General features: G+C 32.7%; 1 protein-coding gene across 1 annotated transcript; it reads right to left on the bottom strand.

The window, feature by feature from the left end:
• Positions 1 to 9,110: 9,110 nt before the first annotated feature.
• Positions 9,111 to 9,632, bottom strand: LOC146904262 (uncharacterized). Its single transcript, XM_085728257.1, has one exon. The coding sequence runs from the start codon at positions 9,630 to 9,632 to the stop codon at positions 9,111 to 9,113; it is 522 nt and encodes a 173-aa protein (XP_085584383.1).
• Between the last annotated feature and the right edge of the window lie 3,752 nt (positions 9,633 to 13,384).

Here is a 13,384-nt window from a genome sequence, read left to right as displayed (position 1 = left end):
AAGATTTCCCAAGGCAATGAAGGCCAAGGTTCTTGTAGGTCTACCCATCTTTGAATCTTAGGACACTCATATATCTCCCTCTCTCTCTCTCTCTCTCTCTCTCTCTCTCTCTCCCCTCCCCCCTCCCTCTCTCTCTCTCTCTTAGTAGTTTTACAAATGTGCAGCCCTATCAGCGTCTACCTTATCAAGGGTTTAAGAGAATGGTTCTACTAGGCTACAACTTATTTCCTTCAAGCAGACACTTGTTTCCTTAATTATAACTAGTTACCTCCTAGGTTCAGCAGATTTTACTTAATATTAGTAATGTCACCTTCTAAGTACTTACTACTAGAATCAACTAGCTTCCGGTATCTTTCTTTAGCTATAACTAATTACTTCATAGATATATATATATATATATATATATATATATATATATATATAGCAAGATATAAATATCAAGATCTAAGCATAAGGATAGTAATATCAACATTAGGCCCTGTCACAACCTAAGTACATGATCTATGGTTGTGCTACTACGGAAATAAACTAAATTCCTAATAAAACTAAATAGCGAACAAAGAATAAATAAAATAAATATGAAATTAAATTAAATAAATATCCAGCAAAAATAAATAGAGGTTCATCTTAGAACTCTAACCTAAAAAGATTTAGTTACACATGGTAACTAAAAACAAATTACTAAAGATAAAAACATACCCTAGAAAATCAAGGAGAAGATAGAAACTCTCTTGAAGCTCCAAAGATGCCTTCCTCTTGAACTGCTCCAGTTCTGACTGCGAGTTTCTAACTGGGTTTGGGCTAAAAACGCGAGCATTACCTACTAAAAAAGCAGGAAAAGATGTTGACGCCCCAAGTTTTTGCATGCTCGGGGATCGTACATCATGCTCGGGGCGCATGAGTGTGCACCCAAAGCCAAGCTCTAGGTGCATGGCAAGTTTTGCCATGCTCTAGGCGCATGGTGCAGCCTTCCAGGCCGAAATTCTCCGATTTTCCGTCGTTTTAAGTCTTCGTCTTCAAATAACTTGTCCCGGAACATGGGAACATAATTCCTCCCATTGAAAAGTCTTCTAATACCTCTTGAATGTTCATTCTTATTCTTCCCAAAGTCTTCACAAATCTTTGAATATTCTTGATTTGCCGATTTGCATGATTTCTTCGTGAATTACTTAAAAAAACCCCTAAAATTGCTATGTTTCGGGAAAACTAGAATTAAAGACTCAAATATAGGAAACATTACAAAAGTCACGAAATCATAGGCAATCATTCTAATACACCTCCTTTTTGCTGCTAAAACCTACTGAAAATGATTGAAAAACATGTTAAGAATAATGTAAGATGACCTGTCATCAGAAGGCTTCGTGATGCTTTATCAGTGGAGCGCTTAGAATTGAAAATCATGAATGAGCCTGGGGATTTGAAGATCAAATGAGAGACAAGGTAATGTTGAAAGCTCAAAACATGTTATATCGACAATCTAAGTACAAGAAAATGTGATATTAGCCTTCAATATGTAACAACGTATTTGCAAATGAAATTACATCAAAATCTGGGATGACACATTGGGATTAACCAAGGTCATGAAGTCCAAATTAAAGATAATGGGAGAGCATGAAGAATATCCTGTGGAGAAGAGGCTCAAGGGAACAACATAGACATTATCCATCAAGATCTTGACAATAAAGATCGATTGAATGGGAGACAACCCATTGGTTTTATTTTTCACTCAATTTTTAAATTCTTGTTGAGTTTTAGACAAATGTCATATATGATCACTTTTTTTTTTGCTACTATTAACAAAGCTTGTTGAATTTGCATGCATTTCATAACCCTTCCATTTCAAAAAATTTAAAAATTATTTTCATCTCAAAGACTTGTTCTTACCACGAAGGCACAGGAGGCTAGCATACTTCCAAAGTTCAAGAGCATAATGACTATGGCACATGTTGCGGAAGATATTCTTAATAATCACCATTTATTTTCTTTATAACATAATTCCCCTTTTTACTATATTTTTTTTTTTTCATATGTGAGTATCCGTGTTTGAGCGATACTATGTGGCTTTCATTGGTTCTCTATAGACTATTGGTCATACTTTCATACACACGAAACACATTTACTGGTACACTCTAAGCATTTCCAAGACACCCTTATTATTAGATTATCCTTCGCTAACCCGCTTTAACCAACCATGCAATTTGTTTAGTTTTTTTTATTGATGAATGAAAAATATCATTGAAGATCTTAATTATAAGATTAAAATATTAAGGATAATTTCAATCTTTTTCAAAGATAAAGGATAACTTCGCTGAAAATTTAATTGTGAAAATAAATTTATGTATACATTAAACAACTTTAATACAGACCAAAATCTTCTTATAAAGAACAAAATTATATACAGATAATTAAAGTAAAAATTAAGCAAAAATTATATATTGAATTTGATTTTGATACACTGTCAGCATAAAAAGTTTAACACCATAAATAAATCATATGTATTTTTGAGTAAAGTGAAACTTTTCAAATAAATGAGTCGATGAATATGATTGATTGACAACAATAATATAACAAATATAATAAAAGTTGTTATCTTTTTTAATGACACCAACAATATAACATTATTATAAGAAAATTTGTTTAAGCTTATAATTGGAATAACAAAAAAGGCAACCAAAAATCATCTCAAAAGGGGCTATTTTCTTTATATATAGTATAGATTGTTATTATTATTAGTAGTAGTGGTAGTATTAAATTTCATTATTTTATTTGGTAAAAAAAATCATTATTTTACGAACAAAGATAAGAATAGTCCTTATTAGGAGGTTAGACAAATCCATAAAAAATATTTAACATTTTAACTTTTATGCGAACCAGCCACATTTATTTTTTACAATCATTTATGGTAGTGACGCAAAAAAAAAAATGAAAGGGTGATGAAAAAGGTTTTGGATAGCCATTTGAAACAATATTTGAATGTCCAAGGTCAAATAATTTTACTACCAAATAGGTGTGATATATTATTCTAGTAATTAAGGATAGAAAATAAATCAGATATTTTTTGCATTTATGTGGTATAATGATCATTTCAAGGTCTTTGACTATATATTTCAAAGTAGTCTTGATTTCAATCCTCACTCCACTCACCCCCCTTATATCCAAGAGAGTGACATTGCTAGGTCCTTTCAACGTTCGTTAGTAGGTTTTTAATTAACTCAGACCTTTGTAAGGAGCTTAGGAGACGAGGTATGCTTAAATCAATCCGTTTCCTATGTGATTTTTTATTGAATTATTTGAAAACGTTCAATATGCTCCCTTCTAAGAAAATTTTCTCTCTAATAAGTTGAATTTTTGGGAAATGGATTGCCCTTATACAATCACACTATTATGGATCTAGATCATTCAATTAAGATTTGATGGTGTATAATTTTCACTTCATATTTTAGATCCATTTTTTAAAATGAATTCCAAGATTTTGGTTAAGATTTAGCATATATGGTTGAATATGTCTGCATGAAATCATGATTATCTAGCATCTGGGTGATCTTCGTCTGCTTATTCTTGCATCTGGTTGAATATTTATGGTTTCATAGGTTTCATAAAAAATTGATTGTTTGCAGTTACACAATTATACTATGGATCTAGATCATTTGACTGAGATCTGACAGTGTATGATTTTTGCATGTTGTATTGATCCTTTTTTAAAACGAAATACAAGATTTTATGGATCCATTATTATGGATCTAGATCGTTCAATTAAGATCTGGTGTATAATTTCCGCTTCGTTTTTTAGATCCACTTTTAAAAAATGAAAAATGTTTTGAATAAGGTTTAGCATATATGATTGTATATGTCTGCATGAAATCATGGTTATCTTGCATCTGGGTTATCTTTGTTTGATTTTTCATAAAGTTGAACAAATAAAAATATTTATTGTTTCTTGGGTTTCATCAAAAATTTATTGTCTACAATTACACCATTACATTGTAGATCTAGCCCGTTTGATTCAGATCTAACAATGTATAATTTCCGCTTGTTTTTAGATCCATTTTTTAGATACGTTATTATGGATTTGAATCGTTCAATTAAGATCTGGTGTATAATTTTCACTTCCATTTTAGATTGATTTTTTAAAATGAAATCCAAGATTTTAGTTAAGATTTAGCATATATGGTTGTATATGTTTGCATGAAATCATTGTTAACTTACATCTGGGTGATCAATCAAATTAACATTTATTGTTTCATAGGTTTCTTAAAAAATTTATTATCTACAGTCACATCATTACACATTGTGGATCTAAGTCCACAATAGTGTAAACTAGTCTACAATAGTGTGAATTTACACTATTGTGGACTTAGATTGTAAGGTTAAGATCAGATAGTGTCTTATTCATCATTTAGATCCATTTTTTAACCAATGAATTTGCGGTTAGTTTGATCAAAGAAAATCAATGTATTATTTGTCTTTTGGCAGAAAAAATATTTATTTTTATTTATTTTTTAAATAAAACAATTTTTTTGACAAAAAATAAAACAATTTTTTATTATTTCTTAGGTTTATCGAAAATGTATTGTCTATGGTTGCACAATTACATTGTTGTAGATATGGACCATTTTGGTATGATCCTATCATGTATATTGCCACTTCGAATGGAGTGTGCGTAGTTACACAAAGACACATTGTGGATATGGATAAATTGATTAAGTTCATATGGTGGTATTCTCGATTCATATTTTGAATACTTGTTAAAAATAAAATAAAACTAGATACTTGGTTAAGAATTGAACTATTGGTCCAAACTATAATTAGTTGAAAAAAACGAAGATATATCAATTTCATGCCAACTTGTTCTTGATGTTTCTCTAGTAGAAGTAAGCAACTACCAAAATTTGTGTTAATTGCATGCAAAATGTTTTATTTTGAAGTGCATGCTTGGTTTTGCAAATAAATGACGATGTAGATGAAACTGCTAATTAATTAATTCATCTTAGTTAATACAAAATTACAATTAACGTTATAAAAAAAAGTATCTTTTGCTGGATTTTTTTAACAGTAGATACTATTGACTTCTTGAATAAACATTGGTTTAGCTATAAATATTTAGATTTCCTTATTGACATTGTTGTTCTTATTATTTAGGTTTCAAGTGGCACTATATCATCTCTTGGATTGCATGTTTTGTTTACAGTCCAATTTTAAACACATATTTATTGTCTTTTCTTTGATGTCAAGATCATACAGGAGAAAAAGGGAATTGCTTGTTGTAGCGAGAGATTATCTCGCGAAAACTTCACGACCTTATATTTGTTGATTACCATTCTTAATTAACACCCCTGATTTCCATTGTTTTCTAACTTGTAAAAAAATTAATTGGAAAAACCACCTTATCGGGATCATTTTGGGATAAAGCTTGTCGTGATGAATAGCAATGCTCAGAGAAAAATTGACTCGATGTAAAATATTTATTAATGTCTGAATTAATATTTCTTGCAGGAAACGTTAACAATGAAGAATAGCAACTCAGCTAATAGAATCTCTATTCAAGATCTGTTCTTAGATATCTTGATTAGAATTTTCTTGAAGCTGAATGTTGTTGAATTTTCAGTTGCCTCCATGGTCTGCCATTAGTACCCCAGTATATAAATATAAATATATATATATATATATATATATATATATATATATATATATATATTTCAATAATTCATCGAGCATTTATTCAGTGAGATCAACTTATAAATTTCTTCATATGAGAGCTAGTATGGTGGATGAGAGGTCAGAATATATTGCGCAACTTATTGCTAAGCTGTGGGAGTCTTGGTCTCCTCTCAAGGTAAATGTTTTCTCTTGGCAGCTGCTTCAGGATCGGGTTTCGACTCGTCAAAATCTTTTTTCTAAGAGAATTATAGTTGATCCTAGTGGTATTTCTTATGTTTTTTTTAATGAGATTGTAGAGTCGGTTTGTCACCTTTTTTTTAGATGTCCTTTTTTAGGTCAGGTGTGGTATCATGTGTTTAGGTGGTTGGGGTAGGAGCTGGTTTTACCTTCAGATATAGTGAGTCTTCATAGTTTTATATTCGATTTAGGTGGATAGAAAATGGAGAGGTTAGATTTCTTATTAATCTGGCAATCTGTTGTGAGGTCCTTGTGGAGATCCCGAAACTCTCGCATCTTTTTGAGGAAGGAGACATTTGTGTTCGAGTTGGTGGATATGGTTAAATTCACCTCTTGAAAGTGGTTTTTAGGAAAACATTCTTGTCACACATGTTCCTTTTATGAGTGGGATCATGAATCATTATGTGTTGGCGCTCTTAATGTCGTGTGGCGGATTTGTCTAGGGGTTGGTTGAATGAGGGGCTATGCTCATAGTCTTCCTTTTGTTCGGCTGCCGTTGGATGTTCTTGTTAAGAGTTTTGTGTTTCAGTTGTTGTTTTAGTTTTTTCTCTTATTTCTTCGAGAGGAATTATTGAATTTTGTTATCGCTTGACCTGAGTACTTCTTGTCCTCATATTTGTATATATGTTTGGAATCTTGTTCATCTTGTTTATACATAATCATTGAGGTCCAAAGGTTAATGGTTCTTTGATTTTTCTGTTAGATTGGTAGCACTTGAAAGAGAAAATTAGATCCACTACAACGAGGTTTATGGTGCATCCAGGTTAAGACACCCTAAATTCGATTGTGGATGATCCCAAAAAGGCTGCTAATAGTTATATTTTATTTTATTTGAGTTTATCATATGCCATGAACATATTATTGTACAACTTTTGATTGCTTATGTAAATGAAATTACTTCAACCTACTTTTATAATTTTTCATAAATGCTAACAGTTTGATACAAAGTTTGCTTACAATATTATTCTCGTATCGTATTGGTATATATTTTCAAATTATTTTTGTACTCATAATAATTTGATTAATATATTTATTTGATTATTATAACCTTTATTTCCTTTTAAATATTATTATTTTATTTCTTTGTATATATAGGGATTATGTTTGTATTTATATATATACATTAATTGATTGTTTTGTCCATGAAGAAAGACAATGATTTGTGTTGAAAATAATTTTCATGTTTACTCTATTTGTAGTCATCAAGTTTATGGCATCATTTATCAAAATTGGTTCGATTTGGATAGATTTTTCGCAATATGATCTCACGGATCTGCATCACTGTAAGGCATCAACTATACGGTAAGTTTTATTCCAATTTATCTTCTTATTTTAATCTTATTATATTACATAAAAAGTTTTGAATTCATAAACTCACTAATCTTTAATCCAAAATTTTGTCAAGAGATATCAATATTAATAATGTTATTGGATTGACTAGCAACAAAGTTACTGATTTGATTAATTATATGCTAATTAGTGACAATGAGAGTGAAGATAATGATCATATTTTTTACTATTTTATATTGTGTTGCTTGATTTTCGTGTGTGCTTAATATACATCAGAAAAAATAGGTCTAACGTTGGACCTCTAAAATGTTGACATAGTTTTTTACTTTAAAATTTATTGTATAAATGTGTTTATTTTAAAAAAGAAAATTTATGTTAACTTGTTATAACAGATAAAATTAAAGATGTCCATCATTAAACCTCTTTTTTTATTATATTATGTGTTTCTTTGGTATCACAATGTCATTGTGATTTTGTTCACCCACCTTAAAATTAACTTAGCACATAATTGTTTTCACCACATATATTGTTCCATCACAAGAACGTTATATCCAAGTAACTTCAAGAATATCCATTTCATATAATGGGTGTACTATTTTACAATATTTGTATATGGTTTGTAATTTAATATTTTTTTCTAGACAAGGAAATCATCTTGAAAAATATTAGCAATAATCAAATATCAAGTTTTTTTTTTTTTGATAAGCAAGGAACGCAGACAGTCATCAAGAGGCATCATCGACATCCCAACTAAGTTGGCATCCCGAGAGACCTCCATCCTATGCCGCCACGCTCTAAAAATTTATTAAAAAAGGGGGAAAATAAATACAAAAGGAGGGGGGACAAGACTAAAACCCTCAAAAAACAAAAAGAAAAAAAAACAGAAAATAAACAGAAGAAACAATAAAAAGCAACCAAAAAACAGATCATGGTAATCTATAATTTGGAAGTCCACATCTATCCCTATAGAGATCAAGCCTTAAAACAATAGGAAGAAAGCCTAGCCATACTATACCCACATTGGAGTGACCCATAGAAGCCAACCTATCTGCGCAGCTGTTTCATCTAATATTCCAATAGAGACAATTCATTGGTCAGTGGAACCCCGTGCACTGGATTTAGAAGACTTCTTTGAAAGAACATGTTGGACCTTCAGTTTCTGCTTCTGATTTCTTGTAAGAACCGGCATAAAACCTGCAGATGCGTCAGCTGCAGCTTCAGCTGCTGATCGAGCATCATACACTCGGACTCTTTCCCACAAATCTAAACCATGTTGAAGGTTCTTGCTAGGATGTACCTCTTGTCTTTGTAATATAATGGAGCAGGACCCACAGGAATATTATTCACATCATGTGTTTCAACACATAAATTATAGCTTCTGTATCAGTTGGCCTTGTTTGCATGTTTGCGGAATGTTCCAACGCCATAACATCCATAGATGATGACTGATGTGTTGCAACAGTGGCACCATTTTCAGATCCCTGTTGTGTATCATCTTGTGTTTCAATGATTTCCTCAAGTACATGAACGGATGTGCTGGGCAGCCTTTCTTGATGAATTTCGGTGTCAACATTTCTTTCGTAGGTGATCATAACCTGAGCTTCGGCCTCATCAGCACACAAGTTGGCCTCTAAATCTAGAAATGCTTCAGTTGAGTTGATATCACGCGATGGTACTGCCATTGTAAGTGACTGCTGATGTTGTTGTGAAACATCAGTTGGTTGTTGAACATCACGTGAGTGTTGATGCAATTGTGCGACATCACTTGATATATCACGTGGTTACTGAATTTGTTGTGGGGGAGTTTCCACATTTACTGAAGGATCTGGCTGCGAAATTGGTAGTGGAACTTGAAACTCTACAGATGAACCTATTCCAGAAGGGTTATCCTTTAAAGGAACCCATTCAATTCTTTTTGTTGGAACCTATTTTTTCCCTTCTACTACGTGTCCCTTGTCTGCATTACTATCCTTTTCTTTCCGAGGGTAGAGCCACCGACAAGCAGTAACGGCATGGCCTATGTTTTGACAATGTGTGCAAAAATCCGGCATACGCTCGTAAACAACCTCAACAGGAAACGCAAAGCCTTCTCTTTCAACAATAATTTCATAAAAGATCTTGCGAGTAAAATCCATATCTACAAGAATTCTAGCATAATGACCAAACAACTGATTGGTAATCGCATTGTCTATTAGCAGCGGGATGCCAACAGCATTTGCAATCTCACGGAGGGTTCTCCCCATCCAATACTCTTGAGGAAGCTCCATAAGTCGAATCCAAACCTGCGCATGGGAATTGCGTTGATTGTGCATGTTAAAATCCTTAGCCCATTCGAAAAGCCGTAGAACACCAGGTTTCAAATTTACGGTGCCTACAGCCCAGACATTTCTCTTGTCGTTCTCAGTGGCAAAGGAAAATTCATAATAGCCCCGACCTAATGACGTCATGCTCCAGTTGGCTGTCGTTTTCCAGACTTTCTGTAGTTTCGTCTGAATGTTCTTTTTTGTATACGGTTTATCGTCTTTGTTCAACATCAGTCGACCCTGCAAGTTATGCTTGCATACTGCCGTTCCCTTCTCGTAAACTTCTTGCGTGATTTAGATGCTAACTTGTTCCCCTCTAATTAAAGGCGGAGGCAGATTTTCATTGGATGTCATATTGGTGCAACCGGTCAAAGCCTGTGCAAAAGAGACCGGCGGTGCAGCAGCTAGAGGAGGTATTGCAAAAGAAGGCTTCGGTGCAGCTGATGCAGTTGGAGCAGTAGGAACGACGGCGAGCGTTTCAGGTGATGGAGCGGGAGTTGCAGCAATTCCATGTCGAATAGGTGGAGGTGCAAGCTCTGCCTGCCAGTCAAACATGACTGGGGCAGGCGAGATCACGCCGGAGTTAGGGCAAAGTGGCGGCAGAAGCGTGAAACAGTGGAAACCCACTGTTACAAATTATTTTAACGTATATGGATTTTGGGCTGGACAAATCCAATTGAAAGCATGAAACGCAAACCAATTGCAGATTGGCAACTTTTTAGCCAATACCGTGAATAGAGAATTGCTTGAATATTGAAAAGTAAACCAATCCAATCCAAGTGACAAAAAGACAAAAAAGATGGTGATTTGGTCACGTGAATGAAATAATTCAAGGTGTATTGGAATGAAATTGAAAAGTGTCAAGTGTTCCATCACAAAACATTTCTCAAGGTAATAACTTCAAGATCACATGAATATATTGTTTACTATGCGTCTTTCAATTTGTGGCTTGCTTTTTATGTTTTCAACCGATGAAAAAGATGAACCTAAGAAGTTGTGCTTGCTAGATGACATAATTAATGCATTAGGTCCAAAAGAGACAACATGTCATCCAAATGAAAAATACATGATTATTGAAAAAATAAGGATCAAAGGTAGAATACATAATCGTCTGTGGAAGAAGAGTGCAAACATATAGAAAATGGATTTCCAAAAATAAAGGATGGTCCAAAAGCAAATGTGATGAGCATAAAAAAGACTAATTTAGTGGGCGGGAATGTTATTTGTGAACCAAAGGAAAGTGAAATGGAGGGTATCAATAATGTTTCAATCAATAATAATGATGATGAAGCTAGCGTTGTTGATAAAAAAAAAAAGGGAATATAATTCAAACAAATGAGGAGTTAGAATCTTCATCCTAGCTATTTGGAAGAAGAAGTCATAGCATTTGCATCACATTTCCTACCCTTTCCATAAGATGCACTATAATTTGGGGAAGGTGCCTCAGATTTTTGAAGATGGAACTGATTCTAGGCTCGAACTCAATATTGGTGAAGGTATCGAAGAAAACTTATTGGATGAATTTTACTTGCCTCCAAACAATGTCCAAGTAAGTATATCTTTTTGTCATTGTACATAACCATTTGGTGCAAAATGAAAGTTATAGGCATGGTTACTAGCTAAAATCACATACAAAGAAATAACACTACTTAATGGTTATGTACAATGAAAGAAGGATATACTTACTTGGACATTGTTTGGAGGGAAGTAAAATTCGTCTAATAAATTTTCTTCGATACCTTCACCAATATTGAGTTCGAGCCTAGAATCAGTTCCATCTTCAAAATACTTTGAGGCACCTTCCCCAAATTGTAGTGCTTCATGCAGAAAGAGTAGGAAATGTGAAGCAAATTCTAAGAATTCTTCTTCCAAAGAGGATGAAGATTCTAACTCCTCATTTGTTTGAATCATATTCCCTTTTCCTTTGTCAACAACGCTAGCTTTATCATCATTATTATTTATTGAAACATTGTTGATACCCTCCATTTCACTTTCCTTTGGTTCACAAATAACAATGCCGTCCACTAAATTAGTCTTTTTTATGCTCATCACATTAGCTTTTGGGCCCTCCTTTATTTTTAGAAATCCATTTTTCAATATGTTTGCACCCTTCTTCCACACACAATTTACGTTTTCTTCCTTTGATCCTTATTTTTGCCATTATCATATATTTCTCATTCGGATGACATGTTGTCTCTTTGGGACCTAATTCATTAATTATGTCAGCTAGGAGGCACATCTTTTTAGGTTCATCTTTTTCATTGGTTGAAAACATAAAAAACAAGCCACATATTGAAAGATATATAGTAAATAATATATTCATGTGATCTTGAAGTTATTAATTGGAGAAATGTTTTGTGATGGAACACTTGATATTTGATTATTGCAAATATTTTCCAAGATACTTTCCTTGTCTAGAAAAAAAAACATTAAAATTACAAACCATATATAAATATTGTAAAATAGTACACCCATTATATGAAGTGTATATTCTTGAAGTTACTTGGACAGTCTTCTTGTGATGGAACAATATATGTGGTGAAAACAATTATGTGCTAAGTTAATTTTAAGGTGGGTGAACAAAATCGTAATGGCATTAAGTACATATGAAAATCAAGCAACACAATATAAAATAGTAAAAAATATAGCTAATGATCTTGGAAGTTACATGTTCTTCTAACAACTTGAGCATCATCTTCATTCTCATTGTCACTAATTAGCACATAATTAATCAAATCACTAATTTGGAAGTTTATGAATTTACAACATTTTATGTAATATAATAAGATTAAAATAAGAAGATAAATTGAAATAAAACTTACCGTATAGTTGATGGCTCACATTGATGCAGATCCGTGAGATCATATTGCGAAAAATCTATCCAAATTGAACCAATTTTGATAAATGATGCCATAAACTTGATGACTACAAATTAGAGTAAACATGAAAATTATGTTCAACACAAATCCTTGTGTTTCTTCATGGACAAAACAAACAATTAATGTGTGTGTGTACACACACACAAACGTAATCTCTATACATACAAAGAAATTAAATATCAATATTTAAAAGGAAATAAAGGTTCTAATGATCAAATACATATATTGTTAATCAAATAATTATGAGTCTACAAAAATGATTTGAAAATATATACCAATAATATACGAAAATAATATCGTAAGCAAACTTTGTATCAAGTTGTTAGGATTTATGAAATGCTTCTGAAAGGCTAAAAGAAAATATGAGCTAAAATCCGTAAGTGTATTTGAAGCATGTTTTGGTTCTCATTTATATTTGATTGTCCGAAATGGATCGCACTGAAAACATTTTTGAGCGTTATCGAGTGGAAGACAAACTTGGTGAAGGTGTCGTTGGCGGTGTACATATCAAGACTGGTATTCCTGTTGCCATATAGTTTGTCGAAAACAAATGTGGCTTGAATTTGAATTGTATGAGCTCTTTCTTCACTTGATTTACATTATTTTCAGTTTTTGCTTCTCCTAAGTAATATTTTTTTTCTTTCAATATGTTACAATGATGAAAGAATTCAATATTTTATAATCGCTCGGGCATGATCACGTCATACGCCTCTACGAGGTTATACCAAATAGGGAAGGCATTTGTGCAATCGAGCAATGCACATCAGAAGATATCTTGAAGTACATCAAGAGGAACAAAGGGATTAACGAAAATGAAGCGAGAAAATTTTTTCAGCAGGTCGAAAATTTCTTCTATTGTTTAATTTCTGAGAAAATTTCAGTTGTCAACTAACCTCTACTTTGGGCAGAGTTCGGTCACAGTAAACGTATAGTACATTTGGACCTTAAACCCGAGAATATACTGTTGGACGCACACAACAATGTGAAGCTAGCTGATTTTGGCCTATATGCGAAATC

This window comes from Medicago sativa, chromosome 7, assembly GCF_051527215.1.
Source record: "Medicago sativa cultivar Bolivia chromosome 7, Bolivia_mono, whole genome shotgun sequence".
NCBI lineage: Eukaryota > Viridiplantae > Streptophyta > Magnoliopsida > Fabales > Fabaceae > Medicago > Medicago sativa.
The sequence above is the reverse complement of the archived record's forward strand: the minus strand, read 5'-3'. Positions and strand labels throughout refer to the sequence as shown.

Bases quoted from the DNA above. Each gene is read 5' to 3' on its own strand.
- LOC146904262 (XM_085728257.1), bottom strand. From the start codon at position 9,632: ATGACGTCATTAGGTCGGGGCTATTATGAATTTTCCTTTGCCACTGAG.